Source organism: Bombus pyrosoma, linkage group LG5, assembly GCF_014825855.1.
Source record: "Bombus pyrosoma isolate SC7728 linkage group LG5, ASM1482585v1, whole genome shotgun sequence".
Taxonomy (NCBI): domain Eukaryota; kingdom Metazoa; phylum Arthropoda; class Insecta; order Hymenoptera; family Apidae; genus Bombus; species Bombus pyrosoma.
This window is the reverse complement of record NC_057774.1, coordinates 5,510,466-5,536,694: the sequence shown is the minus strand read 5'-3', so window position 1 is coordinate 5,536,694 and position 26,229 is coordinate 5,510,466. Positions and strand designations below refer to the sequence as shown.

Genomic DNA, 26,229 nt, shown 5'->3' with positions numbered 1-26,229 from the left:
CCATAATTGTCAAAGGTAACGAATTAAGTGATTATGCAAAACAAATGGAATTTGGCTATATATATAATGATGTTTATCATAGATGATTCTTACAGACGGCAGCCTTATGGCTTCTCTCGAATCTCGTCACGTGTTGAAACGAACTCGGCTGCGCTCACTGACACGTCGCTATCTATTGTCTAATCGTGAAACCTTTTACGCGATAATTTCAGTTTACAAACATTAGTAAGCGGAGCAAAGTCTTTGCGAGTTAGCACCGCAATAACGGAGCCTCTTTCGTTTCACGATGATCACGTCAGCCTAATAACTTTGGATCGCTAGAATGCGACACCGTTTGGAAAACGGTGGTTGGATATTGAAATTCTAGCGACCTAGAAGAGCTCAGATAACAGAGTCACCACCTCTTTGCGACATGCACTCAAACTGTTACTAGAATTGATATACTAACCTAATTTCCCTTATCTGCACTAATAATTGTATCTACCGGTGGTTGGTATATAACTCGCGTGTATCGTGTTACATTCTCACATCGGTAAATTTGTAGTTCGACTCCACATCATTTAATTGTATTATTTTCAGAGTTCTAACACCATTCGCCTTATAAAAGTTCCAAGGAATTCCTAATGAATATGAAATTCGCTTCCGCTGGAGGACATTTTAGAACACGTTCATCGTATTTGATAAAATATCACGACAGTTGTTCAACGCCCGCTCAACGAGGGTTAATATTTTAATTCAGAATTGCTGAATTACATCATGAAGAGTAGAATGTGTATAGCAATAATCGTTCAAAGAATTAATCAACGATCCACAAACAAATTAACCCTTTTCGCCCCTAGTTAATATTGCCTTTCCTGCTTCTTTACCCTGTCTGAAACGGTGTATACAGAAGCACCGAAGAAGAAAAAGAGTGAAAATTGGCACGTGTTCCGCGTTTGGTGCGTCGTATTTCTCTACAGTGCTGATGCAAGCGTAACGATGCCTGTTTGCGAACATACACGAGAGGATATTCGACAAAAAGGCACGGCCTCGGTGTAACTGCATCAAAATTCTATCCTCGTCGATTCTTATAAGTTTACGTTTTCTTTTCTCGCCTATTGTAGCTTCGCCAGCGAAAATCGTGCCGTGCGTCAATCTTGTAACAATATCGAAGAAAAAAATGCAAAATTTGTCGTCGATGCTGGTATTTCTGGATGGAAAAGCGCGATCATTACTGTCGCGATTATGCCATCGATATCCGTTTCCATGTTCCTTGGGATCGAGGCAACACGTGCGTCAGCTCTTTGACCAAACAAAGCGCGAAACACGGTTTGTGTCAGCTGTAATTCACTCACAGCTCGTGTCGCGAACCTTCTGGACCACGAAATCGTCGTTAAAACATTGACGAACGCGCGTCGATTTCTGCCAGATTGATCGGTGAAACGAAAATAAAAATATTGTTGTTCTGTGATTCAACATGGAAAAAGAAAAAAGGAAGGATATTAAGATAAAACAATGGATTCATTTGAAAACTTTGTTCGATTATCGCAAAGTTCACGAGTTTCAGAGTAATTATCCCCTAATTTCGAGTTCCACACGTATCAGCATTTAATCGCATCAGTATTTCGTAATACCCTCGAATTATGCTGGAAGCTAAAGGGAACGTTTCCAGAGAGATTATTCCTTAACACCCCATCTTAACCAAAATTCGTGAACTCTGCCACATATAGAAAGTGTAGGATCATAATGGCTGTAAATCAGTTCACTATGTAATTATCTAGGATTATCGTTATAAAAAATTTATTTTATCTTTTCAAATTATAAGGATGTATCGCGGCATATAATCGGATTATAACTTGATAAATTATAAATCTGAAGAAATTAAATTACAATTCTTAAAATCTTGATTTACGCCACTATGATGATTTTCATACATATGAGCCTGTCATGCACGTATGAATCACCATCTTAATCTTTGGCTTACCACAGGAGAAGAGAAGAAGAATCATAAAGAAAGTAATTTAATATTACGAACAGGGGCGAATTACACGATCTTAATAGAATACTCAGAAGATAAATAAGTTAAATTTCGTCGTGGGTGCGGTGACAAACGTTACAAAAGGTTCTGAAATCTATTATTTACAAAGAGGACGTCGTCGTCGACATTGTGACGACGCGTTACAATAGAAAAATACATTTTACAGTTGAAAAGGGACGACTAGGGAAGGCGCGTTCAAGAGGCACTCGTGCCACGGCTGCACTCGACTATTCGTCGCCTCTCCCGAAGAAGCTCCAGAAATCTTGCCCTGGGACTTCCGGGATATTTCAATTTATCCCTGAGATGCATGATTTCGCCAGGCATACTCTCGATATCCGAGTGATCTTTCGAACACGCGCACACCCTGCAACATCCGTCCCTGGTTCTTCGCGAATAATCGTCCGTTTCTTGAAATCTTTTCCGCGCGCTGTCGGTCAACACTCGTTGCTTGGGGAAGCTTCCCCTTATATTGTACATTTTCCCCAAAGAGTCAGTGGTATCAGAGGTCCTTGAATCGTTTACTTTGTATTTCGAAAGAAAACTGTACTTGCTCGAATCGTCCTGTCTATCTGTCCTAAATGTTGGACGATCTAAATCAGTTGACCAAGAGGAACGATTAAATCTTCTCAGAGGTAAGAAATCTTCTTCCATAATAGAGTCCAAGTCATCGTTCTTCTGTTCGGCGGAACAAGTCTTTTCAACGGATAGATTCCCTGTTATTTCGTACGTGGTGAGATCTTTGCGATCGTCCGAAGTCTCTTCCAAACTGAAATTTCCTTTAACATCCCCGCAGAATGGTTCTTTCATAGCGTAACGATATTTCTCACGAAATTTCGAGCCACAGCTAGGACTCCTCGAGTTAGATTCGGATGAAGCGAGTAAACGAGATTGAAGTTTATTAGAATTTCCGTAACGGATGGAATTGGCGACATTCATCAACTGATTGAAGATTTTCTTCTCCAAATCGTCTTCTTCTTTCTGTTCTACAACACTGGAACCCCTTCCCAAGGGACTTTCCTTTTCACGAAGAATCTCGAAATCATCGTTCGCCTTCGACGCGCGAGGCTCTGTGCTAGGACTCGCTAGATCCAGTCTAGCGCCAGCAGATTCGCAATTAATGCCATATTTTTTCCTAAGCAGCTCGTTGTGCTTGTCGACTCTCCGAATGCAGTCCTCCAACCTCTGGATGCCCTTCATACACCTCTCGTAAGAATCCGTGCACATTATTGTATCATCGTCCTCTCTTAGATAGTCATCGTCGTTCTTTGGATTGACCTCACGACCTACGAATTCGGAGTAATCGCGATTCCAGGAGGAGAGATAGCTCCGTCGGCGACCACCTCGTTGTCCACCTCGCCCACAACCCACAGATGTCCATGACAAGGGATTTCTTGAAAAAAAATTGATCGATTTATTTATTTAGAATATTTCCATTAACTTTAGACTGTATAATACAACATTGAAATATCATGTATAATTTGTATTAATGATACTTCCATATTTCCATAATTAAATAATATTTCCATTAATGTCAAATTATGCAATAATATTGAAATATGATACATAATTTGCATTTTATAATATCCCATCTAAAGAACTGAATCTAAATAGAGTTCGATCTAAATGTAGATAAAAATACAATGTTTCTTTATTAAATCAGAACTGTATCACGGGTATCTAATTAATAAACCGAATGAAATAAAAATATATTTTATAAATAATCCACGCACGCAATCCTACAAAAACAATCGTTGCAGGTTCTTTAATCTAAAAATCGAAACCAGCAGAGTCAAGAGAGGATCTAAAGCACCGTCAGAAGTTCTCGAGAAGACTCTCGACCTATCAAAGACTCGGGGCCGAGAATGTTTCTCTTCGCGATTGTTCCTCACCTCTCGAGCATGCTCGTCCCGTTCACGTACTCGCTGATAGAGTTCAGATTTCGCATGAAGGTCACCGCCTCGCTCAGATACTCTTCAAGAACGTTCTTGCCCGCACGATCGAGCAGAATCTTTTCTGTCTCGTCGTTGTCGTCGTTGTCATCGTCGTCTTCGTCGTTCTCCTCCTCCTCCTCCTCCTCCTCCTCCTCCTCCACATTCTCGTAGCTGTCCGACTCACTGCACGTGTTCTCCGATGATTCTTCCACGGAGAACTTGACCTTCTTGCGATTCTGCTTCGAATTTCCCTCGAATTTCACCGAATCCTGATCTTCTTTGTCTTCTTCTGAACTCGCAGACTCACCTTTCCGTTCGCTTTCCAAGGTTAAATTGATCCTTTCCTCTTGCTGAGAATCGTCAGTTTCATCGTTGGAGGAATGTACCGAGTTTAGAACTTCGGACATGTTTTTCTTCATTCTCTTTTTAATGATAGACTTCAAGGTTCCTGATGGTTCACAAGTTAACTTCTTTTCAAGGACGTTGGAGTTGGAGAAGGATACTTTCTTCTTCCCCGAACTTTTCACATGATTCAAGTAAATATTAGATTCGTCATTGGCTTCTTCATAGTTATAACAAGGCCTACCCAAGATCAAAAATTTGTAATCGTGTATATTAATAGCTTCTGTTGACTCTGTAAGATTCTTCTTAGGGAATTCCACTTGATTGTCGTCGAAATCGTTAATAGATTCGTTCTTGTCTTCGATAGATTTTGAACAATCCTTTTTAGTATGCGCTACTACGTCAGGTGGACAAAAATTCTCACGCTGTTCAACCATCTGTTCGCTTTTTAGTATCATCGACTCGCTACATACGTTATTCTCGTTATAGTCCAAACTATCATCTGAGAAACCATGTTCATGATCCATATTATTATTTAATTTAATATTACAAAAAGGAGACTTCATCTTCGGGATCTCTTCGATATTATCCATCTCAAAATCCACCTGTGATTCCTCAACGTAGTTTCTATGCGACAAACTTTGTTCGACCAGCGGAATTTCGCTGACTTCCGGTTGCCAAGAAGATGGGATAACTCCCAAACCCTTCGAAGAATCTATCGGATGGATCGTGTTAACCAAAGACACAGGAACTTGCCAGTTCCTCCAAGGATCCTGGTAAACGGCCGAACTAGGTGTTCTTTCCAAATTAAAACTGCGCTTCCGGTTGATAAACGCCTCCGTGATTAATCCATCCCTGATAAATCCTTCAGCGTGAACTTCTCTCGGAGAGGGCTCGTGCTTCTTCGACTGGGGCACGTACGATGTCCCTAGGGAATTCCTGAAAGTAATGGAATTCCTTATCCTCGTCCCCTGCATTCGATTCGGATCTGTTCTCGAATACTTGGCCGCGTTGTTAGGGTCCTGAAAGATGTTCTCGATTCGGAATACCCTGCTATCGATTTGGCTAGGCGTCGATGTGGTCTGATCCTTCGAACAGAAGATCTCGTTACGAAGACCGTTCCATTCGTTGGTTTGTGCTTCCTCATCCTTCGTAGAACGTTTCGCATTTTGTTGCGATGCCTCGTTGTCCGGCACAGCAATCCTAGAATCTACGGTATTCATGGTTTCGATGGTAATGTTGATGGTATCCGGTAGTGAAATGGAAATTACACTTTTCTCAGAATTATTAATCGATGAATGACTTTGAGAATCTTTGATGGAGTTGCAACATCGTCTTGCGCAGGCAGGAGCTTTGTTCTGTGGTAATGATTGACCAAAGACTTCCGGTCGCGGTGTCTGTACCGCAAAGCTACGACAAGAAGAGAACGTACTCGTATTCGTCGAACTTTCTGCGTATGCCACTCTTCTGTCAGCTTCTTGACATAGATCAGACACCTCTGTGCTACTTAAATTGCTCTCCGCGTAATTTTGAGTGTCGTCCGAAAGAATTCCAGAGTCATTGCGCGGAGAGTGAATTTCGTAATCGTATTCTTCGAGATCGTTCGCCAAACTTCCCACGTCTTTACATCTGACAATGTTCGTCTTAGGTTTCTCCGTCGAAGTAGCAGTCTCTTTCACTCTCAAAACAGGTGTCTTTTGACCCAAAACGTATTCGCTGTCTTGGTGATAATCTGTTAGAACTGCAACATCCTGACAGACTATCCGTGGCGTTTCTGTAAGAGACGCAGTGTCCTTCATGCGAATAGTCCTCGAGCAGTCCGTCTGAGTATCCACGCAGACTCGTCTACGTTTACCCAGCATCTTCCTCGAGATCTCCTGCAGCTTCAACTTGGCCACAGACTTTACCTCGCCTGTATCTGGAGGAGACCGCATCCCTGGAACATCCTCCACGTTTTTTCTACTCGAGTACAGTCTCTCCGTAACTGCCGCCACGATTTCAGCGCGTTTGACTCTTTGAATAGGCGTGTGGCTCCTGATGGAAGGCTCTTGATCTAACGAATTCTTTCTACGCAATAGTTTATCTCGGGTCAGACTCGAAATCAGAATCTGTTCGTCTTTCGAACTACTCGAACTGCTATCCTTGCTAGTCTTTCTCTTCAGATTCTCCAAACTAGGCTTCCTCGCGTAGTTTTTTATCTTCGATCCAGGTTGGTTGTTGGATTCTTTTAGACTCTTATCCGAATCGTTGCTACCTTTTCGTTGAAGTTGCTCTTTGGACCAGTTACCTCTATTCGATATTTTCTGATCATCGATCTCCCGGATATTGTTTAATTTCTTCACTCTATCAGGTACTGTACAACGTTTCTCTAAATTTGTATGAGATCTTTCCAACGAGAATACAGGATCTCTATTCTTCTGGATCGTCTCCACCGAACCAAATTTCTTCAACGTGTGTAGATTGGAAAGAACAGAGGTTGGAAACACGTGCACCGAGTCCTGCTTACGAAACTTTGGCTTTTGCTTAGGTTTCGAAGCTGATTTTACTTGATGACTTTCGGAATTTTGATAAGCCTCCGCTTCGATGTCCCCAAAAGTGTGACACGAGTTCACAGAGCTGCTTCTATCATCGTGATCGATACTGTCCAGTTTCTCAAACTCGCCGAACGCTTCGTGATCGTCGTTAGCCGCCTCGAAATCCACATCGATCGATTCTTCTTCCACAACCTCGTCCGAACAAATCTCCTCGATCTGAACCGAAGATTCTTGCAGATTGTTATCCGGCTTGATCAAAACCGCAACCAATGTGGGGATGTCGACGAACACGGACTCATGGATCTCGCTCACTTCGTCTTCTTCGTCGTTCAACTCCGTCACCTTTGCTCGGTTGAAGCGATCGCTCGTCGCCAAAAATTCTAGCGAACCGAATTTCTTTTTGGACGAACCGACCTCGTACGTGGTAACGCTGTCGCTGGAATTGGATCTTCGAACTGAAACGACGCTCTTCAGTCTTTTTTCTTCTTCTATTCTCGATCCAGCTACTATTGCTTCCTCCTCTTGGGATTTTTCTCCCGAATTTTGCCGGCTGGATCGTTCAGTTGATTCTGCCTCGGCTTCTTTTGATGATCGATCTGTATTCGTATTGCAGTTTGGTCGATTCTTCTGGCAACAACACAACGCGTTCGTAGCTGCTTCTTCGTTCTGTAAAATATGATTTTTTACGACGAAAATATAACGTTGGAATGTTAGGCAACGACGTTCATTCAAATCTTTCAGTGCCCATGCGCTTCTCTCTTTTATATTTAAGCACGCATACTCAGACTCAAGTGCATAAACACATAAATCTCTGGAATTTGAAACTCAATTACTCGCAATAAGCAATCACACAGAAAATTCTTGCTCATCATAATAATGAACAACGTGCATCGAAAACCCACAATTGCCAAATACCTTTCATTCACATATTCTATTCTTAAGTACACGGTTCTTCCACATACATAGGTATAATTCAATAAATCGCAATCACTCTCAATCAGATCCAATAAACAATCAGAGGAAATTCCTGTCCCCAGAATAATATATGATTGGCAGGTGTCATTTTGAAACTGTTACCACGAAATCACGCGCGAGGGATTGATTAAGATAATTACGCGTCCGAAACGAATCGAGGAAAATCGATGACTGGCAGGAATAACGGCGATCATAACGACCGAGGGAAATTCGATGAGGCTAATTAATGACCGATTACATAACGCATAGCATGATCGAAGGATATTGTAAAATCTACTCATGCCGGATAGGCGAAATGGAAATGCGGATCACTCGTTAAACGCACGCACCTGCGAACTGTATTTTATCAGCAATCGTTCGACCAATCCACAGGAAGGATCGGGCGACCGGTCAATGAGTATCAAATAAACGATTCATGCATTTCATTTGCGTAATGACGATTCGACGATACGAGTTTATGTTCGCTTTGGGGCTCGATAATAAACTTGGTCGATTTATCCTCATTGCTTCGTGAACCAGATCCTGGACTCCTGGGCAACGCGAGATTTCCCGTAATGGCGAATCGATTTCGGTTATAAATAAAACCCCGATCCCCCCGCCCCCTCCACTGATTTTATCCCCTTCCTCTCCTCGTCTTCGGTAACTGTGAATTTATTTTTCTATTTGCTCCGGTTCCTATTAATATTCATGCCACGAAAAATACTGTTATTGCCGTTTGTTTATGAACACACATACCGGTATAATGTGGAGAAACGGCATCGTCGATCTACCGAGAAACGATTGAATTCCGAAGTCAATTTGGGGAAAATTGTTCGCTCGTATGATCGATGGAAATGGAAATTTCTTTCATACAGTTCGCATTTATCTCTATTATCTCATCTACATATATAACGTGGACAAATGTCATCAAAATAGAAAATCAGTTCCGATGAATTTTCAGATGTACGATCAACTACGAGATGCGTGAGAGTGCTTTGAAAAATTCACCGTCTAATACGTACAGGATGTCCAAGCTTTCCTCCATCAAACTTTCTTCAAAATATTCTTTGGGTATAAACAAAATGATAACAAGAAAAATGCGTCTCTAATATGTATTCGAATCTTTCAAATCACTTCGCAATTTTTCATTCATCGTACGTTATAAATTCAACTTGCCTTTTCTAACAATAAAGACTTTAATCGGGCCACCTCAGCTCTCAACTCGCGGATAATTCTCGCCACGGGATCCTCGTTGACCACCGGCCGATTGACCACGCTTTGCGCCCTCTGCGCGAATCGCAGCGTGTGCGCGGTCTCGTTGTAACTTCCGCTTGCTGGCGAGATCGCTAAAAATCAAGCACAGAAGATAAAGCTCGCTGTAATCAACACCTGTACAGCATCGCGTACGTGTTCATTCATCTATCGTCGGGTTTTTGATTTGCCACCGTATAATCCCTCGCTATTTTTCTCTTATAATTAATCGCAGCGACTAGTCCCACGGGGTAAAATGTCATCAAAAATTGTTTTCCCTTATCATCCAATCCGCTGCAACACCGATTAATCGAATTTCAGGGTGGAATCGATCGAATAAATTTGTTTTAGCCGTTGGTCTGAAGCGCAAAGTGACGCCCTCGAAAAAAGAGGCAGGCAAATTTTCCTCCGTTTTCCATCATTCGAGGCAGGTCTTGCGCGAAATGAAAAACGTCACGTTTCAACGGAATTTTAAATTCGATCAGGTGTCATGGGAGAAAAAGGGCCCGTTCGAACGTCTATCGTATACTATATCCGCGGTCAACCATTAATGCAGACACTGAATATTAAACGTCCTTCTCCCCTCCACCATCGACACGATAATAAGCCCCGAATGCTATTAGCAATTCAATTGGACGTCGATGATCATCGGTTTGGAATATTTCGCCACGATTAATTATACGCATCGCGGCCGGCCTACGAATATTTGCCGATTCTTCCGTTTAGGTGGTATCGAGCCGACCGTGCTAATTAGTCGATCGTTTTTCCATCTGGATTCCAGCGATTATATACCACGTTGGATGCATTAGATGAATTTCCAGTCATCCGGAAATATTGGAATAATTCGAAGAAGAGGTGATCACCGTTATTGTTTCACCAGATAAATTCTCATTTGCCCGTTTAACCGAAAAGAGAAAGAGTAAAATGTTGCTTTAGCGAAGGGCGGGTCGAAAATCGTGGTAGAGCGAAACAATGACCGGACAAGCAGGGGGATCGGTATTTTCCAGGTTCAACCGTCAGTGCACTTGTCATGTATGAATATCAAAAAAAAAAAAGAAATTTTTCCATGTCGATAAACTGGAAATTGTGAAACAAAAATATTTTTCAATTGGGTGGAACTGAATCTCGAAACTGTTTGACGAGATAAAGAGTTGATCCGTGACAAGGCAATAGTCGCGCTCTTCCGATTCGATTCGATCAGTAAAGTATTTTGTTATAAAATAAATCAAGAGATCTGCGCTCTTTTCCCAGGCTACACGCGGTCAACCAATATTTTATTCTACGTTCCAGATCTATGGTCAGATTTACGAAAGACTCGGTCTGCCCTAATGTACAACTCACCCTTTGTACGGATGGCCACGCAAAAAGAGTTTCCCATTCTGTACCGTAATTCCTCTACATGCCACATTTAACTACAAGACTCAAATTCTAGAAGACTTACGGTCGACCTATTTACAAGAGTTACTACCGAAACTTCGTTTTTCAACAAAAATACCGACTTTCGTTGCTACCAGCCACTACCGAAAAAGACTTATCGCTGACTTTCTTTTAAACGAAAAACCGATCGAAACTGGTGAAAGTGTGCCGTGATAATATGTATGCAAGTATTAGGTTGTCCCAAACGTTTCTTTCGTTTTATAAAGGAATAATAGGTGCACAATATTTTTTGTTTTATGTTACTTTATTGAATTATGCATGATCCATTTTGTTCTATTACTACGAGTGGAAATATATAATATATAATAATTCGATAGAATGATATAAAACAAAAAATGTTATGAATCTGTTATTTCCTTGTAAAACGATAGAAACTTTTGGGAGAGAGAAACTTTTTACTATACTAATAGTATAGGTCTATCTACAAGTAATCTACGCGCTAGAATTGTTGCATTTCGTTCCATCGAGTGGACATTTCAACGTCAGCCAACAGGAGTGAAACGTTCAAAGAGCAGTGCGGAACTGCGACTTTGACAAGCTTAAAGGATTTCGTATTTACCGATTCCCGTCAGTACGCTTTCGCACCGGTTATCGAATTTTAATCTCCGCGCCTTAGCTCGCCTGGAAAAGCATTTAAACCAATTACCATCCGGGCCGAGTCCGGACTCCGGTATCGCCGGGATAATTTCATGAATCAGAGGCTCGCGATAATAATTCTCCTCTGGCAATTAACTGGAATTTATGGAAAGCTGGAGTTAAGTAGTGACAAGGGTGGGAAAGGACTGGGTGAGTGGGTGGTAACGGAGACTGAGAAGATAAGGAGAGGATGGAGAGCGTCGGCCAATTTTTTTTGTCGCGTCCTGGAAGCTGAGTCGTCTTCCCAAATTAAATATCGCGATCCTGGTACGACCGGGCCTCGGGAACAGGAGTGAAATGCAGTAGGAGGAGCAGTAACTGCGTTTCGAATAGAACGGGACGAAATCTGGAGGAGTGAATCTGGAACGAACGGTATAAACGGATTAGCGAATCAAAGTGGAAAGAAAGCTGTTCGTTCAACGTGTAAATCATCGTTTAACTGAATACACAACGGAAGAGTCGTCTAATAAAAATAAATACGAACGAACGAGGGGAAGAATGAAGCAGAAGTAAGAGGAAAAGAGATATAAGGAGGGATAGCTCGAAGGCTATGGATATCGGGAGGGTGAGGAAAAGTGAGAGCAGAAGAAGGGAAGATCAAAGGGAAGACACTTACTGGCGAGCATAATGGTAGTGGCATTTCCGCCAAGTGCGTCCTTCAACAGCCAAGTAAGCGAAGAATCTCTATAAGGGATGAACCTCCTGCCCGAACCACTTCCGGTCGTGCCTCTCTCCGCAAGGGCTGATATTACGTTCCCTAGAGCCACTAGACTCTTGTTTATATTCGCGCCCTCCTGCAAAGACACGTGTCACGCACTGCTTTTTTATTTCGTTCTTGTTGATACGATCAGTCGGATAAAACCACTAGAACTGTATCTTGATTACGTAAAGCTTCGTTCAGATTGATCACTTATTGGACTTATGTACTTAAACTCGCACGACTTGATTAACGAGGATCAGTATAGGAATTCGGGAGTACATTTCAAGTCAGGTAAATAACAGATTTACGCTGGTAAAGTGATTTTTTTTAAATTGCCTGAATCCATCTGAACAAAAAATAGATTATTTCATCGATTCGATTCTTTTTCCACATTTCAATTCATCGAATTCCGATTCGCCGAAGATAAAAGCATCCTATACGATCGAATCATCCGAAAGGGAAATCCCGATCATGTAGCTTTCCGATTTCTACCTGCTCAAAAAGCTCTATCGATCGGTTCGTTCGTTCGCGCCAACGATATTATTTTTAGGAAGTGACTCACTTTCAGTCGATGTACGCCGCTGCACGTGGCCGCGCTCTCGCTGCCCGCCAGATCGACCAACCGTAATTTGCTACCACCGCGTGGCGAGATCTCTTTCTTCCTCGAACAGACGCTGTTACCGACACACTGCGATTCCTCTGCAACGGCGATCGTCAACAGAGCATGGCTGCGACTGCTACTAGGATTTTGCAACGTCGATGCTGTCTTCCGGGCTTTCGTTCCCTCCTCCACATAGGACATCAACGACCCCAGCGTGCGAACCGCGTGATGGGTCAGTCCTGTTACGGAAATCATTGAGAAGAAGAATTACAAATTTGGAAACTTGAAAGACGAAAGAATGGATAGATGAGCGGGTGATAAGGAGTTCCATACATTTGAAGAGAAAAATATTAAAAATTGAAAACTCGAATTATATAAAATTGACAGTAATAAATATCCTTAGAAAAGCTTGTCAAATGCTGAAGGAACGAGTCAAGTGGCAGGAAATCTCCGTGACAACAATTATTTTAGATAACAATCATCGAAGTTGTAGGAATTCGAAGCGAATAGAATGTTCGATTGGCGGTACCTTGAACATAAGGGCCGAGTCGAGGATGCTCGCGAACTCTCAATCCGCTCGTGCTCGAGGACGGCTTCAAAAGATCCCTCACCTTCTCGTTATATATCTCCAAGTAACTGAAACAGAATTCAGCCAGCGTTACGCTCCAACTATCGCGTTTGATTGATTGCATTCATTTCAGGACGCCGCTGATGGATTCGCCCTCGACGTTGAATCCGATCGATTTGCGACGATTTTACACATTCACCCTTCCAAATCAACATTCCAGTCTGAAATATCTCTAAAATACCAACTGCAACGCCACATTTAAAAAATATCTTTCTCACTATCGTAAACCTAAGCCTAACAGCTATCTATTTTAAACGTATAGACAATAGAATAATAGCTTCTAAACTTTCTACCAAAACAATTCACACCAAGAGAATTTTCCAAAGTCCTCGTCCAACAATCCCCTCCATACAAATAGCTCTTCTGACCTAACCTTTACTACCCGACGTTTAAGAGCCTGGTGTGCTACTTTATTGATGAGTCCACTAGCAGCTCTAGTACAAAACACATGTTCCTTTTCTTCCCCTTCATTCATACATCCTCTTGTCTCCTTCTTCCTCCTCGATTTTCTCCTCTTCATTCAGAACCACAATAGCAAATTGATGGAGTCTACTTTGTCGTCTATCAGCAGAATATATAATAACAATTCCAATGATATATGGCAAACAACGTGTCACGTTTGCCTTGCTCCGTCCAACACGAAAATCCATGAAAAGAGCTGTCGCGGTTAACCAATAAATAATTCCATATCGTCGACAACGGCGTATCGCATTAGCCATAGATATTCAACAAGTAACCAGTGTCTGGTGTAATCGGGAATGACCCGCACGCGACACACGCCGAATATCAAAGAGATAAACTCCACGTAACACGCTCGATAATACGATTCACTAAACTGGACACGTGAATATTCAACGACCATCTAAACAGTACGATTTCGAATTGTAGGCGCGCAAGAAAATCCGCCGGGGACCCCGGGAAGGTCGGGCAAATTTATCGGGTGCACAACCAGCACGACGCATACTTTTCGTCCGAACGGTGCTCGCAGCCAGGCCACCGCAAGCTCCCGGATCCTCTTAACGTCATTATCTGCACCACTGTGCTCGTGAAACGTCCGCACGTGCCATCGTAAATCCGCTTAACAGCGATCGGAGTTTCAGAAACACTTTCCACTCCTGAATCTCGTCCCACACCTTTTGTATCTTTTCACTATTGCTTAGTTTTTCGACAGGATACTTTGTACGCATGTCTGTGTTTTCTGACTTTTTTAATTTCTCAAGATTTAAATAATAAAGGAAGAGCTGAAGTATTTCAGGATTAAAGTAACGCGGTGTTGGACTATTTCACTTAAACTCTCGCGGCAAGCAATCCAACCTCCGAAACCCGACATCTCTACGTGATCTTGAATCGCTAAAGTTATCCTCGGATATCTGCATTTTAATTGGCCACATGCAGTTTAATTGTATTTGCAACAAATCGTTGAACAGTAGAAAAGCGTGCATCTATTCCCCACGGCTCTTGGAAATATCTACATCATGATTAACACATCGAATAAACGTAAAATGTCGATACGAAAGTTCCACGTGTAAAGCGGTCAAAGAGCAAGAACAGGCACCGATGAAAATATTTCTGTTAGAAAAAGTTGAAACACGGTTTCACAGGATCCCGATATCGTTCGTCGACTAATCAAAGCTTGCAGGTCGGAAAATCAGCGGAACAGGCGTTGAAAAATTGAAACTGTTTCGAATTTCCTGCGGAACCGTCTGAAATTCTCATCGTTGAGCTGACCTAAAGGATTCGGCTCTTTTGACGTCACGTATCCCATCCGTAGACCACGGGCCGGGCGTGGAATTGGACTCCAAGTAAATAGGGTCGTCGGTGGTCTGACTTCTAGCCGCTGCAAGTATTCAGGAATGCTTGGAATACCCGTGAATAACCGTGGCCCATCGTTCACCGTATGAATGAGTTCGCGAGCCGCCATGGCATGGCTGACCAACACGCTTCCGGAAATTAGAAAATCGAACGGACTCCTAGAATCAGCCTGTTCACGTTGCTTTCCTTGACCTCAAAAACCGTTCCACCTAAGCCTTTTGCGCTGGTTCGCACGCGTGCAAGATGAGAAACGACGAGGAGCAACAAGAACGAAGAGGTGCATCTAAATTTACCGGGATCTTCTCCTAACTTTCACGGTTCACACGATCGTGCTTGGGTCACACGGACCGTGTACTCGCATAGTTATCTATTTAGTTTCGTTTCTTGGCTCGAATAGATACAGTCTTAGAGTGTTTTTGGATAGAAATATTTCATCTTTAAGGATGAATATGATATAATCATTTTTATTAAAGGACTACTCGATTAACAACTAATTTTTCCACGACGATTACTCGTTCTGTGTTTCGTAGTCGGAATAACAGAGTAATTTTCTTGTTCGTGATCCTTTATTTCATACTTCGAAAGAAAGTTTTGTAGAATAAGGTTATCGTAGCGAAGGAACACAGCTGTAAATTCGATTTTCGAATAACGATCGAATGCTCCGATTGTAAGTTATTTGCATTTACGATCTCGAAATTCGCAGGAGCAAGCCAATAAGAAGAAAACTGGCTCGGCCCTTAAAAGAGTAAACCAGTAGCTTCGCGAAACTCGGTTGTTTTTATCGGCGTCGTCGACTCCCGCGGAGCCGAGCGAAAAAGCTATTTAAAGTTTCGCCAAGATAACCGGCTACCTTTGTCCGTTCAACGTTTAACCCGTGATCTGTTGCATTCTGTTTTTCTTCAGACACGTTTATCTACGAAATAATTCTAGTTAAACACGCCGTTGACGAGTCAATATGTTTAACAGGAAATCAGAAAAAAGGACAGAAAGAGAAGAGAAACGTGTAAATCGAGTCGAAGGAAAGATCGACAGATATAAATAAAAAAGCGGTAAATACATTTTACGAGAATTTGGGAATTTTTCTACTGAGAAGTTTGTGCCATTTTTTGGCCTTCCGGAAAGGTTAGGAGCTTTCGTCCAGGTACAGTAGGTCAAATCTATCGTGCATCAGCTTTTCTGTTTTAGAATTAAGCACAGATGACTCAGATCTAGTCGTACTAAATTTACTCGTGTCCGAGAGTATTCTAATCTCCACTGAGAAAAAACGAAATCAAAGAGCGAAGCTGATTCAAAAAACAATTCGCTGAGAAGCTTATCCTTTTTCGTTCTTTCAGAGTAATTAAAATACCAATGAACGATATTAACATATGTACAAACAACATCTATGCTTTTAATCTAATAAATTATATAAATTAACGACAATTCGTATCATCCAATTATGTTTACTAAAAAAAATCGATTCTGATAATTGTAAATCTTGAAGCAAACAGAAAGGATCAATTGATTTGTGTTAATTAACGAAATTCAGGCGAAAACCTGAGGAAGTCGTTCGTCAGAGGCTTTAAAGTTGTCGAGTGGCTCTCGTTTTCACCGATGTCGGCGGGTGCAGAGGAAACGAAAGCTAGCTCTCGTGTTTGCCGGATATTACGCCGGCGAATGATGTCGAAATAAGAATCGATCCATCTTCTATCTATTCGTACAATGTCAAGAATATAGGAAGATTTCTCTCCAGACTATGACTATCTCTAGACTCTAAGATTTTAATAAAACAACGAATATGTTGATTAATCGTAATGTAAACGAGAGTCCCGTCTAATTGAGAAAATGCTCCTTCCTTCCAGGCCGACTCGATGCAAAGACCGAGCTCTGACTTTTAAATCTCATACATAGCCATACTGGACTTGATCTTTTGGCACCCTTTGCTCAACGAGTTCTTTTTTGAATTTCAAATTCGAATAATTCGGAAGAACCCAGTCGGTCGAAGGAATTCCCCTGGATAACGTTTCTTTAAATTCAACCGGCTGATTGCTTCATCGGCCGGGATCCACAGATTCTTCGTAATCACGCGACGTTTAACGAGTCGTCGACCCACACCACCCTCGGTTGCGCGAAAGCCTCGAATTCGAACGGAGACACACGCGGCGGCGTTCACGCGATTCCTTGTAACATTAGACACCGTTAGACACCCGCTCCGGTGAATATCGACCCCCGATTACTGGGTCACTGGGAGCACGACCGCGAATCAGCGTGAGAGCTCAGAAATCCGCGAACTGTTGCAATTTTCCATCCCAACGAGAATAAGAAGGTTCGCCGAGCACCGTTCATTGGGAACTTGATATTTTTCTAAATATTTTCCAAGGCTGGTAGCAAACTTTTGCAATACCACGGTTATGCACAATTTTGAGATTCTACTGAATCTACCGAAGAATTTTACTTTCAAAAGTCTTCGAATGATTCGGTAATACTTTCATACGATTACCAAAATTTGATACTACGAAAATGAAATGTGGAGCTTGATAAAAAGACACTCAAATACATTTTATAGCCTCTGTACATCGTATCTTAAAATCAAATCTTCTAAGAACGAGATTAGGTACGTTTCAACAACGTTGCTACAGTCCGAAGGAAAAATGTTACAATGGAGAATGTTTGAGTACAGCTCCTCCGCCAAAGTCCTAGTTTACTCTGCTCCAGCCACTTGGTTCTACGACAATTCAGAGCTAAGAAGATTCCATGTGTACACAGTTTACGATAGCTTTTAAACCGGACATAACTAACACTCTGCAGCAGGTGGGCGTAAAACGGCGAAACGACGCAACCGGTCGACAAACAGAAACTGCGAAATGCAGGTCGAATTGAATTTGCGATCCAGACCGAGATCGTAATGACTGGGAATAGAGAGTGTGGTCGTAGTCGAATTAAAGCTTTTGCGAGGCTTGCAGGGGGGGACTGAAACGGGAAAGAGTAAGGAACAGACGACGTAGATATGAGAAAGAGAGAGAGAGAGAAAGAGAGAGAAGCGGTAGCGAGCGGCAGGGCGAAACAGAGAGGAGGGAGAGTGTTCTATCGATCAATCAGCCATAAGTAATGCGGAGCTTTTGATCGGTTACCGTTTCATTGCGGATGGGAAGAGCGGCACGGCATGCTATCGCGTACGAATTCGGCGACTTAATCACGTTAAACGCCCGATGCCTAATGACGATGGTTCCTGATCAATTGACGGCCAACGAATCATCCAGCACACCGGCCGTCGGAACATTTCTGTACGGCCGTATCACCATGGGGCCGGCGAACGAACGTTCACCGTGCAAATTGATTGCCCGGCCGCCTGATAATTGGCGAAAATGAAAATGTCGCGTAAACGACGATGTAGCCGATACTTTGATTTCCGACCCCCAGCTTCTCTTTGACTCGGCCCTATGAACTTTATGTATATGTTACGCTTCCATCTTTTCGTCCAATATTTTAACGTTCGAACGTGAATGAAATCTATTTGGAAAAGTGCAACGATTTCTTCTCATAATGAAATTAAACCATTAAAGACCAAGTGATAGTGTACGTTAATAAATGTTTATATCGTATAAACATCTCAAGTTCTTTAAATTTTATATTTCTATAAGTGAAACACCTACCTTCCCTGATTTTATTATAAATCGATCGTTAGTTCGTATCGGAGAAGAACATAGGTGACGCACTTAGTGTGTCGTCAGTTTCAAATTAACCTTAACCCGTCCCTCGACATTTTGAAAATCGTTCCAAAAGAAGAAGTTGATACACGGCGCAAAAAGAAGAATATTATGGACACGGCCCGACCGAATTTCCCCTCATCGCGAATTCACCCTGAGTCGAGGAAATCAAGCGCGAATTAACGATTGTGCGTGAAAGTGCGACAATTTTCGCGCGACATTAGCCAGTACCGCGTTTATTACCGAAACGTGTCAATTGTAACAGGGTGGGATCGCTGTTAGATCGTAAATTAAATTATGCCCGGGATCGTGCTGGCGCGTTTATTGACGAGAGTACGATTCGCTAATAGGTATAATTAATTGCACAACAAAACCTGAATATCGATCCGGGGGCGCGTGCATATTCCCTGCGTGTTTATTAGACGCGCAACGTGGAAGCCGATCGCACGAAACAATCGTGGAAATATTCGCGGAGATATTCGCGGAGATATTCGCGGAGATATCCGCAGAAATATTCGCGGAAATATTCGCGAAAAATCGGCTTTTGCCCGCTGATTAATGAATAAATGTTTCGTGCTTTCCTCTTTGGCCCGACTGCCAGAAGGCTGATGTTCTTTAAGCCCGTTGTTATAGCCAACTTTCCTCTATCAGCCATTTTTTTACCAGTCAATAGACCAAATAACTGTTATGCAAGCTGAGATTTATGGAACTTGAGGAGTTACTTTCGTTTCTTTCCTTCTGCGTTAAGCAACGGTGTAAGGTGATGCTCAAAGTCACTTCCTCTGTTTTAGAAAAACTTTACAAGTTTTCTACTTTTCCAGGACTTTCCTATATTCTCTATAGAAACATAACACGTGGATAGAAACACGCGAAAATTCATGTTCGCATTATGAATATTCGAACTTGCGTACGTCTCTTTCTTGATTCTACCCGGTAACAATCTGATCACTGCTAATTCTGCTTACTGTGGTTCCCCTTTTAGTTTTTCTGCCAATGCAGTTTATTTTCCTATCGTCCTGCACTTCCCGTGCTTGTGATTCATTTTAGTTCCCTGGTTCACCAGGCTATCGACAAACTTCCTTTTCTCCATCGTTCTGTTCCTTTCTCTCTTCCTCCATCGTCTCTATTTTCTCCTCATTTCTTCCGAATTTTTCTTACTTGTTCTCTACTCCTCTACACTCTGAACTTCTTTCTCATAAACTTTTTCCTATATTATTTTCATTTTTATCTCTTTACCGATATAAACTTTTACGTTCTGCTTCATCATGGTCGTCACCTTTTGAAAAATATTTCCAAAACTTGGTGATACCGTCGTTATCGGCGACAGTTATTCTTTTCCTTGTACCTTCTACAGCCGTCATTGCGATAGTCCGTGTAAACGTTACCGTAACGCACAAAGTCTCGTCCTTTTGTGTTTCAGATGCATAAGAGAGAATTAAGACAGCCACAGGAAGCTCGTAAATTCGTTTATACACCGTTCTCGACGTTCACGGTGTAATTCGCGACACGCAGCAGCGTGCAATCGTAAAAAGCCCGTTTTCCAAGTGCAGCACGGTTGAAAATGATTCACTGGGCGAGAAGTTAGTCACGTAAGGAGCCAAGGAAGCTCGCAAAACGACTGTCCTTCCCGGGCGAATGGCTCAGTTTCGAGCGTAAAAGCGGCAACATTCTATTATTCGCGTTATTAAGCAACGCGAGATTGGCTTTAATTGCGTCAGAGGAGCTCGCGTTTTAATGGACAGTCGCGACTCGAAAATGGCAACCGCTTTGACCGGGAAGTTGTCCCATCCTCTTGCGAAAAGCGACGACGAAAAAAGAGGAGACTTTTATGAGACAAAGTGATGGTACTTTGAACTGAAAGCGATGAACTTGGATATATTGAATCTTGAACGTTAAATGGATCAAAAGAGGGTGGAGTTTAGCAGAAAACGTATTAATATCGCCAACAATTGGAAGCGCGGAAACGTTTCTTCGATTTGAATATCGTAAATTAGAGATAAATTTTTGGTTTATCATTTGGACGGTCAAGTTACATGGCAAAATTCAGCCATTTTGTTATACGCATTGTGTACAACGCCAGCTTTTGAGTCTGATGTACGAATAGAAACAAATAGAAGAGAATAATAGAATGCCATCGCGTTTTATCGTTCGAGTTCACGAGATTACGAAGCCGTGATATACCAAGACATTGTTGCTAATATTCGATGACACGAACAGCCCCGAATTCGACGCGAATCCTCTCTTTACTTCCAACTTCCTATTTCTTACTACTTTATCTCACGAGAACGAAATAAATGTAGAAAATCAAGACCGAAGCCCCATAAAGATTAAAAGCTTGAAAGAAAATATTTATATGTATACGAATCTTTCACGACTCAGTCTATCAAATTCTTCACGTACAGACCCATCACCATAGCCAAATGTAAATCCTTTAATCGTAAAGAACCCTAAAACCACAGGACGTTCGAAAACTCTCCCGTAAAAATGTATATTTTATGAGTCGGTCCATTAGCGCGAATTTTTTACACGAACGCAGTCCTTGCGAGCTTTTAGATGCGCTTTAATTTAAAGGGTGCGCGAAATATTTTTCAGAAGGCATCGCCATTAGCACTACTAGGATAAACACAACGAATGAGAATGGCGGATCGGTGACTGTGTTAACGTTTTAAAAAATTTCTATCCCTAAATCCGTCATGACGAGGCTGTATTTTCGGTTCGACTCGCGGCAAGGAAACATAAATGGACGATGTCGGTAGCTTTATCGTACCAAATCGTAACAACCGGAACAGTAGCGACACAACGCATATTTTCACCTAGGCGAGCTACGAATTTCCGTGGCACTTTTAATAACTGCCGGTGATCGTATAAACGCGGATTTATAGTATTCGGTCGCGGGGATGCCGGCCGATTCTACTGGACGTGCGTAAATCTGTCGTTTCTTTTTCCCGACCGGTCAATACGGAACAAAGGATGATTCACGATCCCAGATATAGATGATGAACAGCTTAAAGACACTCCTCAATGATAAAAACGTTGTTTCTTTGGAATGCTTCCGGGGACGACACTTTCTTTTTAGATCGACGCTGCGCGGGAAAGAATCGGTCGTCGATGTCGATCGACGTAGGATCTCTCGGAGGAAAATATTTATTTGACTTGAAAATAAAATGGTGTCAATGTTAGAATATTGTTCAAAGTAACGAAAAATCGACGAATTGTCATCAACTTTTTAGGGATGGAAATTTTAATAGTTACGTAACAGCGTAATTATGTACCTGTGTACAGTAGCTCACGATACAATAACTGGTAAATATACAATAGTTAAAACGTTTGGTGAAAATATAAAAACGACATAGCTCGGAATATGTAATTCAAAACGTTCTAGGGACGTAGAATTATCCTTCAATGGTCGGCACACAGAGTTGTCACGAATTTCATTCACGGTTCAAAAGGGAACACGTAGATACGGAACTTTCTTCGTCGACCCACTTAACGATTTTACGTCGCGAACTGACAGAGAGGCGGCCCAAAAGAGGAAACGCCGCTCGAGCTGACCGATTCGCTTATCCGGCAATACATCAAGCGAACTTTCTCGCGATTCTTCGTGCACGTGAGCGAAAAAATCCATGCAGAGAAATACAACGAACAGATACGTTGCTGGCATGGAGCTTTCCTTCGTCGTTCTCTATTCCCCTGGAAAGACGATTTTCCCCTGAAAAGTGCTCGAGTTACAAATGCAGATCTATTCGAACACGACGTTGTCCTCGGAGAATGTCAGAACCGTCTGACGACAGTTATTTGTCAATAATTTCGAAGATTTCCATTATACAACAATTACTTTATATCACGGTAATTCGTTTATTATTTTTATTTATCACTTCGTAATAAATAATATCATCGACAAGATTCGGTATCAAACAAGAAATGGGACAGCGACAAAGTGATTTACGAAGACACGTTAAATTCGGAGCAACGTGTTTCCAAGGGGAATTTTATGGTGGTCTTGCAGTTGGTTTTACACGGTCCAAAAAACCACGAGCAATGGAACAATTTTCCGCGGATCCATCCTCGTTTCGGTTACACGTACGAATTTCAAAGTGCCGATAAAACTTGCGTGGAACGACTGGTACGCGGCAACCGTGCGTTTTCCTTCGTTCACCGATGAAACGACCAAAAAGAGATAGAGAGGAGGAAAAACAGAACGAAAAGAGAAACAAAAAAAAGAAACACAGAGGAAATGGCAATCGATATTTCTCGTGAACGGTAAATACAATTTTTACGAGTGTTCCAGCGCAACGAAACTCCTCTGCTTTTTATTTTTACACCAAGCTCAAGGCAATCCGGCGAACGTTTAATACAGGAATAAAGCGGTGTTTACGAGGGAAAGTGTGAATCGAAGATCGGCCGTGGATCCATAACGAGGGAAAATTTGTACACATGGAACGTGTCTATTTCTTTAAAAGTCTTCCGCTTCTTACTTTAAGGTATCTTAAATTAATGCAGTATATTTAAATAACAAGATCTCGCGTTTTACATTCTACTATCGGACACTATTTACTATTGAGAATTAATTATTCATTGACAATAAAATTTTTAATCTACAATATCTTAAGAGTTTTATAAGATATTTATAATATCTAGAAATGAAGTTAATATAAAAAAAAGTTAATAAAATGATGGAAATGGAACTTTAGAGGGTAGTAATTTGAATATTGTCGGAAGAATCCTTCCAAAAATTTCAATAACCAAAACACTATTGAATTTCTACGTTCTTCCCCCATTTATCGTGCGATACTTGGGCAAAACTGAAGAAGTTAAATTGATCAGCGAGCGAAATGTTGTCATGGGATGAAAGTGCGAACGAATATTGGAACGGTGCTCTACAAGAGAAAAGATTCTTACCCAGGTAGAGCAATGCTTATACGTCCGCCTACGATTGCGAGTCACGGGGCACTGAGCTTACAAGACACATCCAGGCCAACACGGCGCTCGCGAACCTCACGACTCCTAAACTCGACTTACACGTTTACCTACCCCCTTCCAACGGCGTCAAACCACCCCTAGCCATCCCGACGACGTATAATATTTTCACAGCTACTGGACGCGACCTCTTTACTTCGATGTTTGTTCACTGATTAAAGACAATTTTGTCTAGCGACACCTAAATTTCCAGTTATTCGATGACTCTTTCATTTTTACAATATAAAACCATCGAAAAAGATTTCTTTAACAGTTCGACATTGTGATACCAAAATCTATCTTGTAAAGCAAAAGGAAATAAACAGATAGTGACAATATTGATAATGACGCATTAAAATACATTGCAAGATAACAGTTACAATCTAACAAAAAGGTCAAAAGGAGAATCAATTGCATAAGGTGGAAGCTATTATCTCCAGAACAGATTCTATTAAGAGTTTCCTCAGAACTAGAACTTATGCTGTTACAACAGTGTTCGAAGAAAACTATTCCACAGTTCAAGATAAAGTCAGGTCTCGGCTAGTGTTATTTAAAATCAAAGATTCCTCTTCCCAACTTTACCTCTTCCTGAACGGAAAGACCTGCGATTACCATTTTCAATTAACCAACGCCGGTTGCTTCGGCAAACTGGAAGCCAAGAAAAAAAGTATAACGAAGAGGACGATAAACTTTTCATTCCAGTATAGTACGACATAGTACGACACAAGCGCTCGTCGATAACGATTTAGAAATGGATTCTTGAAACCCTATAATCGCTGAAATGCGAACAAGACACACAACAGAGGGATTACATTTTCAACTTGTCAATCCATCTAATCATTGACTTGACTGGGAAGAGGCGAATGGAAATTAAGACGACCATCGACACGAAACAACTTTATCGTGCGAAAATGACGAAGAAAATTGACCCGACAGCTGGACCTTGACCGACAACCGCCAATGTCTTGATCGTCTATTGGCGTATAGCTCGTCGATGCGCCTCGTTTCGCGAAAAGACGCCGCGAATGGCAAGATTCCCACACTTATCAATCCGGATGCGCGTTATCGCCACGCTGCTTCGCATCTACGTTCAGTTGGCTTCGAGTAAAATTCACGTGTTTGCTCCGTAAGCCGAGTAATTGGATCGTAGAATATTTTACGTGATACAAACGAATATGTGAATGTGAATATTTATAGGATTCATCGCTTTCAACAAGAGATTGAATATTATAAAATTGTTTTCTTTCAAATTGACAGATAAAATAGGATCCTTTGTCAACCTACCAGCTACTTTTAGAAGATGACTCTTTTACATCTTCGAATCTGACAAATTTAATCATAAAGTGATATTAAAAACAAAAAATCAACAGAAATGTACTTATCATGTTTTTCTCCTATCACTCGGAAGAGATAAAACGAGTTATCTTCCATTCTGGTTACCTGACAGAAACACCATAGTTCCTCTCGTTTTTCCTTTCCTCCTCGATCCTAGCGAAAATTCCTTCGCAGAGACGCGGCGTGAGTCCAGGATCTTCCTACGGACGAAAAAATGGAAACGTCGTTAACCGTTGTGCTCTTTGTTCCGTTTCTCAAAAACGAATGCACCGAAATCGCACGGAAAAATTACGTATCGTTAACTCTATCGGTCATCGAAATGTCCCGGAGCGATCGAACGACTCCGTTCCCATAATTGAAACTGAACGTGCTCGACGTATAACCGCAACACGTGCTTCGCTTTTAAAAAAATCGCTCGGTCGTTGTCCCTCTCCTCGTCCCTCCTATAATGTAGCCGCGATCGGCTACGGAGCCACAGGGCAATTTAATTAAGCGCCGTCCGAGCAAAAACAGTTTCAATTTACCGGTCGAAATTTGCCGGAGAAACCGGAAAAAAGAACGCCTCTCTCCGTTGCCCGCCAATTAGAGGCTGACCTACCACGGAAATCGTTACCTCGTTCCGAATTATGCGCGTTACCCTTTGATCGTTTGCCGATTTGCCGTTTCCTCTTGGATTCTAAGCGAGTAAACGTGCCGTGACGCGGGTTATCCCAAAAATAATTCAATTGACCTATATTATAAGAGGGAATATTTTTGTGGGTAACGAATAACTGAGGACTGTGAGATTTGGTGCACATGATATCACACGAATATTTGCAAAAGAATCATAGGATACATACATAATGTAACACATTCAGAAGTCATAAAGTTCAACAATTGTCATGCTATAATTCTTCGCGGATGAAATCTTTTAAAAACCAAGAAATAGTAGGATACCTTGGTTCCCATCACGGTGTAGGTTTTTCCTGACGCGCTCTGCCCGTACGCCACCAGACAGGAATTATAGCCAGTGAAAAGAGCGTCCAAGACGGTTTGGCCAAGCGTCTGGTAAATCCTTGCCTGGTCCGCGAAACTCTGTGCCTCTGGATTCGACGAATCGAAGCAGTAATCGAAACCATATTTCCGTGTTCTTTCGCGACTATCTCCAGCTTTGCTCGAAGATACCTTCACGTTTGTTAAGGAAATCCCGTTCGACTCCGTATGAACAACCACCTCTGATCCAGTTAAATTCAGCTCTCTGTATGAAAGAAAAAATGTCACGTTTTACTTCGCTTGCTACGAAAAACAGAAATGAAAAACGACAAAGAACTTGTAGGCTTCTGTACAAAAGCCACAAATTCATTTTTTATTCATTTTATCGAACAGAGAGGCACAAAGATTCTTTCTCCTGCGTGCTTCGTAAAAACATT

At 41.8% G+C, this 26,229-nt stretch overlaps 1 protein-coding gene across 1 annotated transcript; it reads right to left on the bottom strand.

Annotated features, from left to right (window-relative positions):
- Positions 1-1,515: 1,515 nt before the first annotated feature.
- LOC122567877 (kinesin-related protein 4-like) lies at positions 1,516-26,162 on the bottom strand. The gene is made up of 9 exons (XM_043727004.1): positions 26,146-26,162; positions 25,757-26,057; positions 24,926-25,020; positions 12,933-13,039; positions 12,365-12,642; positions 11,719-11,896; positions 8,955-9,124; positions 3,907-7,490; positions 1,516-3,407 (listed from the first exon to the last, which is right to left on the bottom strand). The coding sequence occupies exons 1-9, from the start codon at positions 26,160-26,162 to the stop codon at positions 2,213-2,215; spliced, it is 5,925 nt and encodes a 1,974-aa protein (XP_043582939.1). The 3' UTR covers positions 1,516-2,212.
- Between the last annotated feature and the right edge of the window lie 67 nt (positions 26,163-26,229).